Raw genomic sequence first — 17139 nt, 5'->3', positions numbered from 1 at the left:
ATTCAATCCAAATCCAATCTGTTTCTAATTCCTAATAACCATCCAACTTTTTTCTCAATCGAATTCTAGCATCTTCTTGTATCAAACGAGAATTTACGAATTAATCACAATTAACCGTCCTTTTCTTCCAAATGCGTCATTCTAATTGAAATTTCAAATTTATTCTCCATTCTCAAGCACCGTTTCCCGCATTATAAATCGCCTACACTTACCCCACGCCGTAACAGTCAGTGCACATCAGTCATGTTGCGGTTACTGAGAAAATTTCTCACTCCGGACCCCGAACTCCTTTCGTTCGGCTTGCAGATGCTGCGGCTCATCGGCCTGTGGGGTGATCGGCGGAACTTCGTACGCTACCTGGCATTCAATCTGGCCATGATAATCGTCCTAATCGGTCCAAAAGCTCTGCTGGGTTCTGGCAAAGTAGGATTCGACTCGATGGCTCGCAACCTGGCTGAGTTGATCTTCTTGGTTGAGGTTTGCATTTCGATTGGAATCTTCGCCAGCAGAAGGGCACCGTTCGAGCGCTCGGTACTAGTGCTGCAGAGGATTTTCCGCCGCAAGTGGCCCAATGATCTGCAGGACGAAATCGATGGCTTTCATCGCCGGATGGAGTTTTTCGCTCGGGTTTATGCACTGTACATTACGTTTCTTCTCTTTTGGTTTTACTGTGTTCCGGTTGTTTCGACCATAGTTAAAGTGATCTGTTACGACGAGTCGGAAAGGAGTGACTTCATGTTGGTTATTGAGCAGCAGTGAGTTTTATTTGATTTGTGTTTCAAAAGGCCGACTTTGTGTGGTAGATATATACCCAGTAATCATATAACATTGTAGGTAACTTACCTTTTATTCAGCTTACAGGATCAATAGTCATTTTGGAAGGTATGATTTGTCCATGAAAGTTTGCTTCGGGCAGAAGGCTTTTAAAATGGACGCTGCGATAAATATTCCAGTCTTATAATAGGTCATTAGTATCTCTAAGTTTTTAAAGTTAATATACGGAACTATACAGGATCACTCGTGATGCAATCGTCAAGGAATACGATGCACACTATATACGCAAAGCAAGAATCGAATGCGAATAACTGGTGAGTGCCATGTGTTTCCAAATAGCAGAAACTGGTAACTTAGAGATTGAAAAAGAAAGATGATGCTATGTAGGGATCAGTAACCCTGCTGCAAGGGATCAGTTATTGGTCCAATTGTTGCAGTAACTTAAACTACATGATTGGAATTTTGTCATCATTTAGTCTAAATTACTGAAACTATAGCTATAACTCCGTTACTAGTGGAATTCAAACAACGAACCATTGGGCAGAGTTGTAGAAAAACCTTTGCACTAGAAGTCCACCATGCAGCATGTTTTGAAATTCAGCTTCTGGAATGTGTTATTGACAAACTACTAAATGATCGAACGCAAAGTACTGAATGATCGTTAGCATCCTTTGGAAGCGAATCCAATTTGGTTAATACTGGATCAAATAGGGCATGAACCTTTAAAAAAAGATAAAAACCCTGAAGGTCTATACTCCAGAGAATTCTTGGATGAATTGGAAAGGCAAGCTATTGAAGGCGTATCCGATTAGGTTCACTAGATCGAATAGGACATGAACCATTTTTGAAAAGAGATAACAGCCTTTTGGTTACGCGTGCATATTTTAAGGCCTATACTCCAGGAATTCTTGGATGAACTGGAAAGGAACATCTATTGAAAGCGTAGCTAATTTGGTTTACTTGACCGAATAGGACATAAACCATTTTTAAAATGAGATAACATCCATTTGGTAACGCGTGTAGACCTGAAGGTCTATACTCCAGGGAATTCTTGGAAGGCCTGAAACTGAACAGCAATTGAAGACATATCCAATTTATCGATCAAATAGGACATGAATCAGTTTTTAAAAGTGTTTGTTTATGTCTGTAGATCGTGAGGTTTTGGTTACGCGTGTAGACGCTAGGAAATTCTTGGATGACCTGGAATGGAACACTTGTTGAAGGCAAATGTTAAAGATGCAAAACAGCTACTTAGTTTTTTGGGTTTCTAAGAGTGCCTACTAATAAGTTTGCTTTTGGATGAAAATATTGCTTAAAATTGTCAAAGTGCCAACGCGAATCCATGGGGTGACGCCTATAGGGTCCTAATGGCCAAGACACGTGGGGCGATGGTCCTTACAGAGCGGTCTCCAGAGATGCTGGAGAGGATCATAGCGGGGCTCTTCCCACGTCATGATCCAAGTCCCTGGCCTCACTTTGTGGAGCTGCCAGGGGCCAGGGTGGCCGACGAGGAAAGAGTAACTGTGGCGGAACTTGCGGGGATTGCACAGTCCCTTAGTGTAGGTAAGGTGCCAGGACCGGATGGTATTCCGAACCTGGCCATCAAAGCAGCAATTGCTGAGGCTCCCGAGATGTTCAGATCTGTCATGCAGAGATGCCTGGACGAGGAAGTCTTCCCTGAAGCATGGAAAAGGCAGAGCTTGGTCCTATTTCCAGAGGCGGGAAAACCACCGCGGTTACCAAATCCGCGGAAATAGCTATCCAGCGTAAGAGAATGGGAGTTCGCTATTGTGCAGTAGTTAGTGACTCTCGACGTGAGATATGCATTTGATAGTGCCAGTTGGGCAGCTATTGCAGATGCGCTCCTGAGTCTTGGCGTTTCCATTGCCGCCAAGCCCATAGTCCCTTCGGTACAACCAGAAAGTAATGCTTCAAAGGGGGTCCAGTGCACGACGCACCCTCGAGGTTAGCTGCGTGTCCTTGCAGCATCGAACATCGTGACTCGCTTTTTTAGAAGAACACCATGGTATCGTGCCAGCGCGTTGCCGGCTTTCCAGGTGGCCTTACCACGCCCTATGTCCTCGGAAGGTGGGAAGGGTAGACTTCGCGCTTGCTTACCTCTGCACGACTGGTATCAAGAATGATGATGCCGCGTGCACCCCAAATTGACCTCTCTGCGATAGGGTCTGTTCGCCAACACACAGAGGGACTTGCCGATGCGGTGCCTACGCCTACCCCAGCCTTGACGAGGACCCCTTTCCGTCCTCGGGCTCGGAACCCGCCCGGTTGACCAACGCCGCGAAAGCGACGATACCATGTTGATTTTTATTTTTGTTTTCGACCACAGGACATGACCACCGGTATGACCCATGAAGCCGACTCCGAACCCTTGGACCATCTCTTGTTTGCGCCTGAACTAGCCATCCTTGAGTCCACGCGCCACCTTCTGTGTAGCTTCGAGACGATTTGGACGATAGCTGATAAAACGGCATTCCAGCCAACTTCATCTTTACACATCCTCCAAACTAGGTTGTCCGGGGTAGTGTCCAGACCACATGTGGCAAGCATGTGGTCACGCATTGCGCGAAAACGTGGGCACACGAACAACACGTGTTCCGCCGTTTCCTCTAAACCTGCGCACACCAAACACTAGGGCGAGGCCGAGCAAGCCAGCTGCGTTACCTGTACTGTGAATTTGCAGCACGCTTAAACGCCGGGCACTTCGAACCCCCCCCACGGGGTGCTTGCTGTTCACAGCTTTGCTGGAACAAATCAAACAATTGGGAGGGTTCGTGCAGCATTGTGCCTTATATCCCTCCAATCCGCAGCGTCGACAGAGCTTGCTTCTGTCAGGGCCTTTGCAGTCCCATTGCTTGTGCCCCGGTTCCAGGCACTTGAAGCAAACTTCGGGTTGCTCGTATATGCCCACAGGGCACACCGACCATCCCACCTTGACGCTCCCTAACTTGACTACCTTGGAGGCATCCGCTGCAGATAGCCGAACCAATGCTACCTGCGTCCCTGCCGGACCTTTCCGTAGCCGAATGGCTGCGGTGGGCGTCTCCACTTCACACTGTCGCCGCAGTGTCGTGACGAGCTCTTCGATCTCGTCCAGGTCTTTAACCCTTAGATTCACCTCCGTCGTGAGTGCCCTCACCTTGACCGTCTCGCCTAGGACTTCCTCCGCCAACTTCTTGTAGGCGGCGCCCTTTTGCGAGACGCTCCGCTTCAGCTCGAGGATCATCTCGCCCATCCGGGTACGTCTTATTCGACGTACGTCGGTGCCGAGTTCACCGAGCTTGACGTCACTCCTCATCGCCTTCAAGACGTCCGAGTACTTAGCCTCGTCCGTCTTGATGACTAGGGCATCGCCCCTGGAGCGATTGGCGCCTACCCTAGACTTCTTGCTACCCTCGTTCGCCTGGGCCTTTTTTTCGGCCCTTGACGTCTTCGGGTTCCTCTTGTTCTTGACCAGGGTCCAGGAGGCGTCATCCCCCTCCATTTCCCTGGTCTGGTGCGGCTGAGAGTTCTCAGCCTGCCGTAACTCCTTACCACCGTCTTTCCTGGGTGGACGGACCTTTCCAGGTCCTTCCTCCCCCGGTTTGGGAGGTTTCCTGGCCGGGGTTCAGCTTCCCAGCCCCACTACCCTTGTTCACGGTAGTAACCCTCCGCGTTTTAGAGCGGCCCCCAGGGAGCTCATCTCCTGGAGACTGTCTCCTCCGTTTTTGTGTCTCCGTTGAAGCAGTGACCCCCGACGTGCCCGCGAATACTTTTGCCTCAGTCTGGGTAGACTTTGGCACCACCGTCTTCGCTGGCACGCCCTCGGTCTATTCGACCTTGCCCGAGTCCGCGAATCCTTGGGCCTCAGTCTGGGTCGACCTCGACTCCACGGATTTCACTGGTTTACGCTTGGCCATCCCGATCGCCCTCTCCAGCTTGGCGTCCGACATCGACTTTCGAAGTTTCAGCAAGCTCCTCTTGAGGTTCTTACTGATATTACGCTTCGATGACGCAAAGTCGATAATGGCTTCCAGCTGTTCCGTCGCCACCTCGAAGGTCGAAAGCCCATGGCGTTTGCGGTTCATCGCCTTCACAAGTCATGGGCCGTATATAACCTCTACTGGCGTAGCCTGGGAGATGGTTAAGTGACCCACGCTGGCGCTGCGCACCGAGCTGCCGACTATTGCTTCTGGCCTCCTAGGCGGAGACCTGAACAACCCACCTCTTGCGAAGGGGTTGTCGCCTACACTACTATCACTAATTGAAGAATTGACTTGTTTTTCCATTTTGGTCCCACGAGTTGTTCGGGAAAACAGGTCCACCACGCCAGAGCCCAGCATGACGCGGTAATGCAGAATTACTGTGGAGGGTGCCCAGGTACCCCACAGGCTCCGTTAAAGGCCTAGCTCATTATTTCACCCCCCTGGCCATGCATCTCCTCGGCACGGGTCGCTTAACGCCTTGGGATTATGGGTTAGATGGAAACGGTTTAGCGGGTCGGGGATGTAGTCCTGCCTCCCTCGTTTGCTGATAGAGGTGGTCCTTAACCCCGCACCTCCTGGACGTCCAACACAGGATGTCTGTTGAGCAGATTCCCCTTCCATTGCTTAGGAAGAAAAAAAAACACACACACACACACACACACACACACACACACATACGCACATCGATCAATAAAACCGACCGGAAAGGGAAACTTTTCAGAGCGAAGAACTACCGCAAAAAACTATTCGGAGCGGATAAACTGATCAGAACGTCAGTTAAACGATGGCAATAATTAAATGAACGGGTATGCCAGCGGTATCGTCAGCCAAGGCATCTCGTATGCTCGCTGGAGCGAGGAATGTCAAACTTTGGACACCGGCAGATCACATGTTCCACTGAGTTTTGTACTTCGCAGATGTCACAAACGGTCCGGAAGGGCCTACCGCCGAAATTATATCGGGTGTGGCCGGTACGGTGGCGGGTGATGACTTGCTGGTTCTTGAAACTGGGCATGTCGTTCCAGGGTGCCGTGGATCCTTTGACCTTCCCTAGTTGCTTGAACCTGGAAACAATCAATTGGTTCTCCCAATCCTGGCTGTCTATCTTATTGATCCAGACTTTAACGTCAGCCGAGGGAACCGATGTTGTTAAATGCCGGCCCTGTTGACCGACTCCAGCCAGAAAGCCCGCAGTGACGTTCACTGGCACCACACAGTGCCCTGGGATCCAGGCGAAGGGTGTCGACTATTGTTCGCAAAGCGAGGATGGACAGCGGCATTGGCGGAATCAATCAGAACTAGGACCGATTTGTATACGGCTTACAGGTGACATGTTTTCAAATCCATTGGACATCGCCACACATTACTAAATCGGAATACATTTATTAACTACAATCAACACAAACGATTGTGAGATGCACAATAAACTGAAGCGGTTATCAATTTCTCCTTCTTTCAGATTTTATTGGCTCGATATTCGTCGCAATGTTGTACATTATGCAATTTACATGGTGTGTTGTGTAGTTGCGGCGACTTGCTCTGCTTACCAGAGCACTCTAAAAGGAACCATAATCGTGGTGATGATTCAGTATGGCTCCAAGTTATTTGAGCTTCTCAGTAAGAGGATCACCGCTCTGGAAAACATCGAGAAGGCATCAGATCGATATCGAGAGCTGCGTGAGCTGGTAGAGATACATCAGTCTGCTCTGGAGTACGCGGAGCACTTGGAATCGACACTTTGCTTTATAATGATCAATCAGATTTTGAACTTCATTTTGATTTGGTGCTTGATGGTGTTCTATGTTTCGAATGTACAAATAATATACTGCTTGCTGATCCTTTAAGCATGATATTTTTTTTTAGAATTTCGGGCCTAATGCGGCAAATGTGATGCTTCTGTTCATGGTGTTGATGAGCGAAATGGTGGTTTATTGTGTTAATGGAACGGCACTTAGTGAACAGGTATGTTGCTTAGTAGTAATCTATTCAACATATTCACAATATCATTACACTTCTGGTAACAGGCGGCCGGCGTCGCAAATGCCATGTACAATCACCCCTGGCACGTGGAATCGATTCCGATGCAGAAAAATATTAAAATTATCATTCAAAGAGCTCAGCGACCGACCGGCATTACGGCTGCCAAATTTTACTACGTCAACATCGAACGGCTCGGAATGGTGATCCAGGCATCATATTCATACTATTTGATTCTGAAGAAAAGATTTTAATACTCAAGAAAGTGAAAGAATTTAATTAAGGAGCAAACATTTCGGAATCCAATGTGGCCGCCATAACGGCAGAAAATTTTGATTTTGGTTACGCGGTCTAGAAGGTAATATCTGCATTGCAGTATCCAAGCTTTTTGGAATAACCGTTAATGAATTTGGATTCTGGAAAATTTTGCTTCAAAAGTATGCTGCATTATAAACTCAGAAAAATATTTTTCCAGTATAGTATTAACTAGTGATTAGTTGCACCGTTGTTCCTTAGCACCAGTTTGATGTTCATATTTGCACGCTCAATAAACGAATAAAAATGAAATAAACGATTTTAAGAATTTACTTTTATGCAAAAGAATACTTTGCCTTGTGAGCCTACACATTCTTCTTCTTATTGGCATTACATCCCCCATTGGGACAGAGCCGCCTCGCAGCTTAGTGTTCAATAAGCTCTTCCACAGTTATTAACGGCAAGGTTTCTTAGCCAAGTTACCATTTTTACATTCGTATATCATGAAGCTAACACGATGATACTTTTATTTCCAATCCGAAAATTGCCTAGACCGAAGTTATTCAGCTTTTTCCGACTATTTATAGGAAAACTATCATATCAAGAACAACTTCACTAGAAGCTGTCCCATATGCCAATGCCTATATTTCATTCCACTGCCGCCTGTCAGCAGCGTTACAGAGCCACGTGAGCTTCTCTCGGTGGTTACCAAAAATAATTGCAAATAAAAAGAAATCATCAAATTCAAAACTCATCTTAATTTAATCCGCAACCGGCTGAAGACTAGGAAAACACCCATAGATGACCGAAGAAAATGTTTCGCAAAGTGAATTGGATTTGCATAACTTTTGCAGCGGTTACCTTTTCTTCAGTTTTGTCAAGTGCGCGATAGGAACAAAAAAGTTATTCAAATTCAGTGGGATTCGGGAAACATCGCGGAGCAAAACTCATCCACTAGACGCTATGACCGGGGATGAATGAAAATCTGAGATACCCGCAGGCTATTCGTGGATTTAATCTTTCGCGTCTCCACAAACTTGGCTTGATTTGATTCGTGGCGGTTGATGTTTTGCAAGTAAATTGTGCTCTAGGCCCAAGCGTCGAGCCAGTTGTTTTTGCGATACTCAGCTTTTTTTTTCGTTGTTGCCGAGGAATAAACTTGGAATGAACACAACCATCACTCAATAGAATGTCGAATTTAATATTTGTTGAACATTTTGCTGATGGTAATCTGGCAATGTGATGTAGGTGCCAAATTACAATATACATGTTTTTCAATTTTCTGATAAAAAGCTCGATGAATACAGATGGATACAGATGTATACTACTCGTATACACCACTATGCTTTAGAAAATGAAGTATACGTCACTTTATTAGATTACGGCAGAGATACGTTTTATTGGTAATTTAATAAGGGGAGCATTAAGTTTACCGTGGCATAGAGGAAGAGCATCTGTCTAGGGTATGATTTATGGTTTATGTATGGTTTCGATTTCCACCGGTTTCAGTGAATATTTTTGATAATTTCATCAAAAAACATATCCGCGATTAAAGTGACTACTTGCGTACAGATATTAAGTGAATCAAGCTTTAATAAGTTTTTTTATTCATTTCTTTATTTGGTAGGCACTCTGCACGCAAAAAAATGTTGCGGTCGAAACTACCATTCCGAGGGTTAATTTAAGAATACGCACCGACGATTTTCAGCAGACAACAAACCCGTTTGATTTTACCATGCGCGTAGTAAAAATCAACTGTGGTCGTGGTGGAATGTTGTTACATGAACTGAATCAGTGGTGAATTTGTCCGAATGCATGGTTAATTTAACTGAAAATTTGTGGTTGTTTTAAAAACATGGCGTAGTCTACAAAATAGTAATTGTTACCATGGAATTTTTTTCTGTGTGTGTTTCTTAACCGCTACTGTGCCGTGATCTACTGTGGCATTCTGCTGTACAGCATCCACACAGAATCTATTTTTAGACATTCGTTGTTGTTATCATTGCCGGGTCCATCTCATCGTGAGTCCATTGTGTCCTTTTATCCGTATCGTGTATCCAATTGCTCGTTGCATTGTTCGGTTGCCATTTATCCGGATACGTTGGAGGAATGCCTCCGAGGAGAACAATTTGTCAGTCGCCATCGGGTAGCCGTGTCGGTAATACGCGCACCCCAAAACGCCACCGTTTGGGCTGCATCGCAGGCGACTGACAAGGGCTTGGTGGAGGGGCTGGGAATCGAACCCATGACCGTCCGCTTATAAGGCGAACGTGTAGCCAACTACGCTACGGGAGTTCGAGACAGCAGCACGTACGGACGTGTTTTTTGCTCGCGCATTTTTTCCAAGTGTTTTTTCTCGTTCTTTCGCTGTTTACGTTTTCGCTTCGTCGCGTTGGCGTTATTTTCTCCCGGACCCGTCATGGAAGACTCGGTGGCCGAATCGGTCGATGGAAAAGTGCCTAAGCGCTCTGCTCTTGGAGGCCCGGTAACCGTTCCAAGCAGCTTTTGTAGAGCAACGTATTCTTGCCGTTGCCGCTTGATGAGGAAGAAAGACGAAGAAGCAGCAATCGCAGCTGCCGCAGGTGCAACCGGAGCGGAAGGAGAAGTGGCCGCCCGTGTTTGTGAAGGGCGATCCGCCTGATTTACGCTAAAAATTCGGCAGCTGATCGCTAAGGGGCTGAAATGTACGAGGGCGTGAAAGTGATGCCGCCAAACAAGGACCATCATCAATTTGTCGTGGAGTTCCTTGAGGTCGCCGCTCAAGGCTTTGCTGCGAGGACTTCACGACATGAAGGAGGAAGAGCTCCAAGCAGAGCTTGAAAGTTGCGGACTGAAGCCAGTAGCTGTGCACAAGATCGCTCGTCACGACAAGGCGAGGAGATATCGCGACCAGCTTTACCTGATCCATCTGGAGCACGGCTCCACTACCTGGAAGGACCTGAAGCTGGTCGGCGTTATAAATTACACCGTCGTTGACTGGGAGCGATGTCGGCCAGTGCACCGCGATGTCACGCAATGCACCAACTGCTTCAATTTCGGGCACTGCACCAGGAACTGCCGCATCAAGCCGCGCTGCAACAAGTGTGGCGAACCCCATCTGACTGACGAGTGCGACAAAATGGAGGTGGCCGATCCCAAGTGCGCCAACTGTGGTGACAAACATCGGGCCACCACAAAGGACTACCCGAGCGAGCCGAGTTCCTGGAAATCCGGAAGAAGGCTTCCACCAGGACCATTCCGAAGAAGAACCGTGTTCCTGTAATCAACGAGGTGAACTTTCCAGCCATCCCGGCTCCCCGTCGTGTGATTCCAATACTCCCACCGCTACAGCCGCACAAGCGACAATTCACCAGCGAATGGCCCCAGCTCCCTCCTCCTGGGTTCCGTCGGCAGTCGGAGAACGAAGCCGTCCCACCCGAAGAATCTGCTCCGCTGTACACTCCGGAGCAACTGATGCCGATCTTCGCGCAGCTCGCCACTCGGCTGCGCGGCTGCATAACCCGCTTCGACCAGGTCTTCACTCTTGGCATGTTCATCATTGAAAATGACTGCTAGGGTGGGCCTGGTCAACTGGAACGCTTGCTCGCTAAAGAGCAAAATAATTGAGCTGAAGGATTTCCTTGAGGAGAAGGAAATAGACGTGGCGTTCATCACCGAAACGCAGCTAAAACCGGAGGTGAACGTCAACATCCCGGACTTCCGCATAGTGCGACTCGACCGGCCGACCAGGGGAGGCGGTGTGGCCATCGCTCTTCGCTACAACATCAACTGTCGTCTGCTTCCAAGCTTCCAGCTCAGTGTCATCGAGGCGATCGGTGTCGAAATCACCACTTCGGTCGGCACAATCGTGCTCATCGCGGCATACTGTCCAACGCAAGCCAAAGCCGGCGATGAATCATCGACTACCCTTCGGAGGGACATCGTCAAGCTTACGCGGAGGCAAGGTCAGTTTATCATTGCCGGCGGCCTCAATGCCAAACATCAAGCCTGGGGCAACAGTCGCGGCAATCAAAACGGCACCATCTGGAGCAACGACATGGTGGAAGGCCACTACACGATCTTGAGCCCGGATTCTCCCACTCGGCTGAGTCGGTCCGGTGTCCACGCAACCCTCGACCTCTACATAATAAACTTGAGTGACCACGTCTCGCAGCCGTCGGTCGTCTACCAGTCGGTCGTCTACCAGGAGCTCAGTTCGGATCACTATCCGGTGGTGGCGGAACTGGGCTCCTCGGTTAATCGGCACCAGCAGTTACGGCGAAACTACCACCGAGTGAACTGGCAGCGGTTCCAGCTGAGCGTCGATAACACCGTCGATTACGAGGTGCGTCCGGAGACGCCGGAAAGTATCGACCGCCAGCTTTGCGCTATCGAGGAGGCGATCACGGCGGCCCGGGAGCAACACGTATCGACGGCTCGGCAGGTAAGCAACTCCTTAAACATCGATACACTCACCAAAGATTTGATTCGATTGCGGAATGTCACTTGCAGGCAGTTCCAGCGTACTGGATTGCCTGAACTTAAGGCACGCTGCAATCGAATCACAAAAATTATCCAGGCCAGAATGGTGGACCTCAAAAATAACGATTTCTCAAATAAGATCCGCACTCTCCCAGATTATGCCAAGCCGTTCTGGAAAATGACCAAAATACTAAAATCCAAGCCTCGGCCCATTCCACCTTTGATCCCACTAGACAATAATGGCTCTAAGGATCGCTTGATAACACAATCTTGGGCAGAACATCCATTTGATTCCCAACGACTTCTCGGAGGAGTTGGAGATCTCAGCTGGTGAATTGACGGCCTATATCAAATCATCGAAGAACATGAAGGCCCCAGGCTTTGAAAGCACCCTGAATCTCGAGCTCAAACACATGAGTGCTCCATTCTTTGAACACCTCTCGCTGATATTTAAGGCTCTATAAACCGTAATCAATTCGATAATGACGATGATTTTATTCGAATCCGCACTAATACTAATAAAGTTTTGAACTAAATTCAATATTTTGGGGCTATTTGCCGACTTACCTCCATCATTGCATATTCATTACATTTTCATATTAATTTTTCACTTATCTAAATTAACAATTACTGAGGAATTGCTGGAAAAACGCTGAAAACTGCCTTTTTTCCTGGGCTGGCATTCGTATTTTTATCGAACGCATACACGAAAAAAAATCTTCATAACGAATGTATTCGGCAAAACACATACATTTTTGCCATTGCGATTTCGTAATGAAACATATACCCAATTGGAATAGATACTATACGACACTGCAAAAAATAATCATAACATGAAACTTATACATTTCATGTCGAATGTGCATATGCATGATTAGCGTCGATAAATAACCTTATGAGATAAATTTATGATCGTCATTTGGAAAACAATAACAACATTATTTGATTCTCAAATTAATTTTATGACAGATAATTATCCCGTTTTCTTTCATTTTCAGGTCACTCAAATTTTTAGGCTTTTCTATTTGTATAATAAACATATTTCCTTTATTTAAATTTCACTACACACTTCATCCTAAATCATTTATAAAACAAGATGCAGGCTTTAATGCAGGTAGACGCATATCATTATGCTAGCGGGTTTTTGTTTGGGCATTACATCTTTTTTTTCGCGGGTGCTAACTATGACCGGATCAAGACCGGAGATCTTCAAATCACTGGAACATGAAAATATTGTTTTCATAAACATAAATTCATTCTTTTCCACAATAATTATGTTACGTACCTGTTTTTCTCTCAAGCAGTTTTTGCTGTGCATCGCCATTTTTCGCTATAAGGTATCAAAATATTCACTTATAATTGAAAAACGAATATAAATTTTTATGTTACCTTAGGCGGGCAGATCGATCCGTTCCGTGGTGAGTAACCATTCACTGCAGACCGAAATGCAAAACGTTAACTTCGTTGAATCACTGCAATCTATTGAAAAAAATACCGGATCTCCGAGCTGCTCCAGCGCCATGCTGCTTTTTTTTTCTCAATCCCGATCCTAATCGAAAGTATAAGTTTAGCCTTATACATTTTTACCATTAGGCAAAACTTATACTTTCCATAGCAAAGCGAAATATAATACATGGACACGCTAAATACATTGAACGCAAATAAGTTATGAAGATTATATGCAGTGGAATGAAATGTATGTTGCTATACATAATGAAGGCCATAAATACAATAAAATGAATAAAATAATTACTTTTTTTACGTGTACTAACTCCGAACGTTCGGAGCAAACACATACACGCACTTGATTTTTCACTTGATCTTTTCCCACTGTTTCCTTGATTTAATCACTGCTAAAACATATTCACTAACTGAGTTTCACATTTTTCTTCAATATTGACTACCAATTAATTCACTTGGCGTCTAATAACTGCCGAAAACTGCTTTACAAAAATCGAAGTGAGAGACAAATTTGACGACCGTATTGTGATTCACAATTTGTGAATGCAATAAAATGCGGAAGACTCAAATTCACTAGCGCCATAAGTGAAATGGTGAGTTCAAAATCTACGTGATGCAACTTCATTCAATCCGAACAATACAACGTATACGCCAGCCAACACGCAAACAAAGGTGCCCATACACAAGAAAATAATCATCTCTTCACCGTTGCCAGATTTGTTTATTGGAAAAAATCTTCGCTGTTTGTTGGATTGAACAAATATACCAGAAATAAATATTACAACATGTTATGTAGGCTTCTGTTAAATTCCAAGTGGTGAATAACAAATTTTAAACCGAAAAATACCCATATATTTGATATACCATGAACATGTGTTATGATATAGAATAAACATTTCGTCAAGTCTGGCAACATTATGCATCAGCTGGTATATTTTTAACACCCCATCTCCACCCACCCCAGTAGTAAACAAAATTTATCTATCGCTGCTGCATTTTTCCGTACCAATTGCCTCACTATTACAAACAAGCGATACAGTCATTAATTATCAAAACATTGTGATGGAGTCTTGAGCCTTAATCAGTGTCAATCATGCAAAATTGAGCAACTTTGCAAAAATTTTGCATGGGATTTTTTTTACACGACCGTTTAAAAAAAATCCGTGTAAAAGCAGAATCGGGTGTACATTTGCTCACTAGAAGAATCCTGTGCACCTTTCTAAAATGCACATAGATATGTACTTCAGATTGAATTTCACAGACCCATAGTCTTATATACAATCAGCTCGACGAACTGAGCTATTGTCTGTGTGTCCTTGGCATATGAGAACAGCTGTTATGGTCAGAATGAGCTGAAAGCAATCATAAGTAAAGAACTTTCAGCAATTATAATGATCATTCAACCCGTTCTGAATTTTGTTTGCAGATTCCATGCGAATATCTAGAAATGCTCACAAATCTTCAATGCTCCATGCATATTATGCAAATAGTCAAAGAAGAGCTTAGTTTGATTAACTGTACACATCGTAGTTGCTAATCGTGATTGGGCGAGAAACAGCTAATATGCAGTATGCACAGCTCACCAATTAAATAATATTTTTGGGATACAACAAAGTTATTCTTGTTGTACACTTGCTGCGTAGTTTCCAATTCATGACCAATAACGATGCTGGTCACGTCTTTACAGTCAATTTAGGAGAGGAAAATTTATTTAACACTCATTGTTATGAAAGACCGAGGAATGCTCTGCATCTCCGTGGGCGCTACGGGAAAGGAATCGTTGGTTAGTAAAGAAGGTAATTCATGTTAAGCCCATTGGTAACCGACTAAATATTTATTGTAAACGAAGTTATTTTGAAAACAAGAAGACGAAAACTGTGTTTCAAATCAATCCAACACAAGATCAATGTCCTTCGTTTAATAAGCTTCTACAATACGATCGATTCCGCACTAAATATTTTTGTGCTCTCCGATGCAGACATTAATTTTATCACTTCGCGTTCTCCCACACTAGCTGACGTGATCAGCATCTACAATATCGATTGTATTACGCATTGCAAGAAAAATTTGGAGTCCTGGAAAATCCAAAGAGCCTACAATGAATATTTTCCAGGCTAGTGCTAATGCTATATTTGCGATGTTTTGTTTATATTTATAATTATGAAAACACATAATTTAATGAAATGTTGAAAAGCTTTGAAATTTTGTGTGTCTCAGGGGTCACCAGAAGCACTGCGATTTGTGGCGGAATTTGACTACGGGCTCTGGTAACCTCTGGCAAGGTGTTTCTGTATGGATCTGAAAACTGGTTCAACTAAAGCGATATCGTTTCGCTCAAAACACACTAATACAAATCTTAGTAATGATGGGTCTCTTAACAGAACCGACAAGAAGACCTTTGGGCGAAATGGAAGGTCAGCTCAGGTCCAATAAGCCGTCGATCAAACCAATTATCACGAACAGTGTAAGCGCCTTGGAACGTGTAATATGAACATTCTTTCAAATTTGATATGAAGTCGAGATTATGTAAAATATTTTATTGATTAGCTTCCCAAACCATAAGTAACTGAACCACTGGAAATACAATTTCTGTGAAGAAAACATCAATAAAGAACTAAACTGCGGTAAAATTGATATTGATAAATTAATTAATTTAATTTAATAAAATGGAGAGTGCTAAACTCGTCTTAGACGGTTGAATACATTCCACTAAAAAGAGCTTAAAATAATTTTTTTCTTAACGATTTTGTTCAGCGGCGCAGCCAAAATTTTTGATAATATAAAGAATGGTTTAAGTTTAAATTTGTTACGCTTTCGTTAGAAGCTAGTTTTTTCTAGCGAAATTTTTGCAATTTTACGAAACGAAACGAAATCAAGAAATGAGATTTCGCCATGCTCAAATTCCGCGAAATTCCGCGGAATTTCGTTTCGAACCACCTGAAACGAAATTTTTCGAAATACCGCATATGCTTAATAAATAAAGAAGAATTTTACTACTACTACTACTACGCTACGGGACCCCCCTCTTCAATATGTTTACTCTCCGTTATACTTCAAACATTTGACTATGGCTTCCAATTCCTTACTACTGCACTTTTTTAGTACTTTGCACTCTTTACTTTCTCACGGATCATTATCGGAACAGCTAATGATACTCAGTCCAATTACAGGCCATTCACGGTTGACGTACAAAGGCGGACGGAAGAAATTTTTCCAAACTGTGTTTTTTTTACGTGAAAATAGTCACGCAAATTTAGTTGAGCCGTACGGGACGCGGAGTGTGAAAAATCAAGTGCAAAGAGGAAAATATACTATTGAGAAGAGACAAGAGAGTGAACATAAAGTGAAATTGCCAGGACCTAACCTCAAAAAGATGGATCCACAGGACAGGCAAAACAAACTACCCGATAAAAGAGCTGAACAATCCGAAAGACGAATATAACCAAAACGACACATACCCATATCGAGTGATCGTACAGCTGGAAAATGACGCAGGAGACAGGGCATAGATCAACAAACTCTTCGTTGGAAAAATGCTATCGCAGACTCAGGAGTATAAGAAAAACATCGTCAACAGGCGACCTCTTGGAAAAAACAAGCTACTAGTGTTCCTAAAAAGCTACCATGCAGCAAACAATTTGCATCTGACATGCAAAGGATACAGGGCGTACATTCGTCGAAGCTCGAAGCTTCGTTGCAGTCTCAGGAGTAGTAACAGGAGTACCGACTGACATCACAATCGAAGAGATCAAGCTAAACATCCGAAGTGACTATCCAGTTCTCAGCATAAATCGTCTGCATAGGTACGAAGGTGCCAACAAAATCGAAACCACCAGAATCAGCATTGCATTCCGCGCAAGCACTCTGCCGAAAGAAGTGCGTTTATTCTGCTGTATGAACTCGCAGGTGAGACCGTTCGTATAAGCAAACCAGTGCAGTGTTATGCCTTAATTGTCTGCGGTATAACCATAGAACCGAAAATTGCCGGTTCAAAAAACGGTGTGGTAACTGTGCCCTGCAACACGATGTCATGGAGACAGGAGACTGCCCGAACAAAAACCAATGTTTGTATTGTAAGACTAATTCGAACCATCGAACTGCCGACGAAGAATGTGCCGAACGAGTAAGACAACGTAATATCAAGACCATAATGGCGAAATCCACGATGACTTTCATGGAGGCAAAGGAGCAAAACCCGACTCTGACGCAAAATCGGTACGATGCATTA

General features: G+C 44.6%; 1 protein-coding gene across 1 annotated transcript; it reads left to right on the top strand.

The window, feature by feature from the left end:
* The first annotated feature begins 243 nt into the window (after nucleotides 1-243).
* On the top strand, nucleotides 244-7299 carry LOC134221619 (odorant receptor Or2-like). Its single transcript, XM_062700808.1, has 4 exons — nucleotides 244-755; nucleotides 6217-6568; nucleotides 6621-6719; nucleotides 6782-7299. The coding sequence occupies exons 1-4, from the start codon at nucleotides 244-246 to the stop codon at nucleotides 6986-6988; spliced, it is 1170 nt and encodes a 389-aa protein (XP_062556792.1). The 3' UTR covers nucleotides 6989-7299.
* Nucleotides 7300-17139: the final 9840 nt, after the last annotated feature.

This window comes from Armigeres subalbatus, chromosome 3 (genome assembly GCF_024139115.2).
Source record: "Armigeres subalbatus isolate Guangzhou_Male chromosome 3, GZ_Asu_2, whole genome shotgun sequence".
NCBI classification, from domain to species: Eukaryota; Metazoa; Arthropoda; class Insecta; order Diptera; family Culicidae; genus Armigeres; species Armigeres subalbatus.
The sequence above is the reverse complement of the archived record's forward strand: the minus strand, read 5'-3'. Positions and strand labels throughout refer to the sequence as shown.

Coding starts and splice junctions, on each gene's coding strand:
- LOC134221619 (XM_062700808.1), top strand. CDS start 244: ATGTTGCGGTTACTGAGAAAATTTCTCACTCCGGACCCCGAACTCCTT. Junction 756..6,216: donor ATGTTGGTTATTGAGCAGCA/GTGAGTTTTATT, acceptor TCCTTCTTTCAG/ATTTTATTGGCTCGATATTC. Junction 6,720..6,781: donor GAACGGCACTTAGTGAACAG/GTATGTTGCTTA, acceptor TTCTGGTAACAG/GCGGCCGGCGTCGCAAATGC.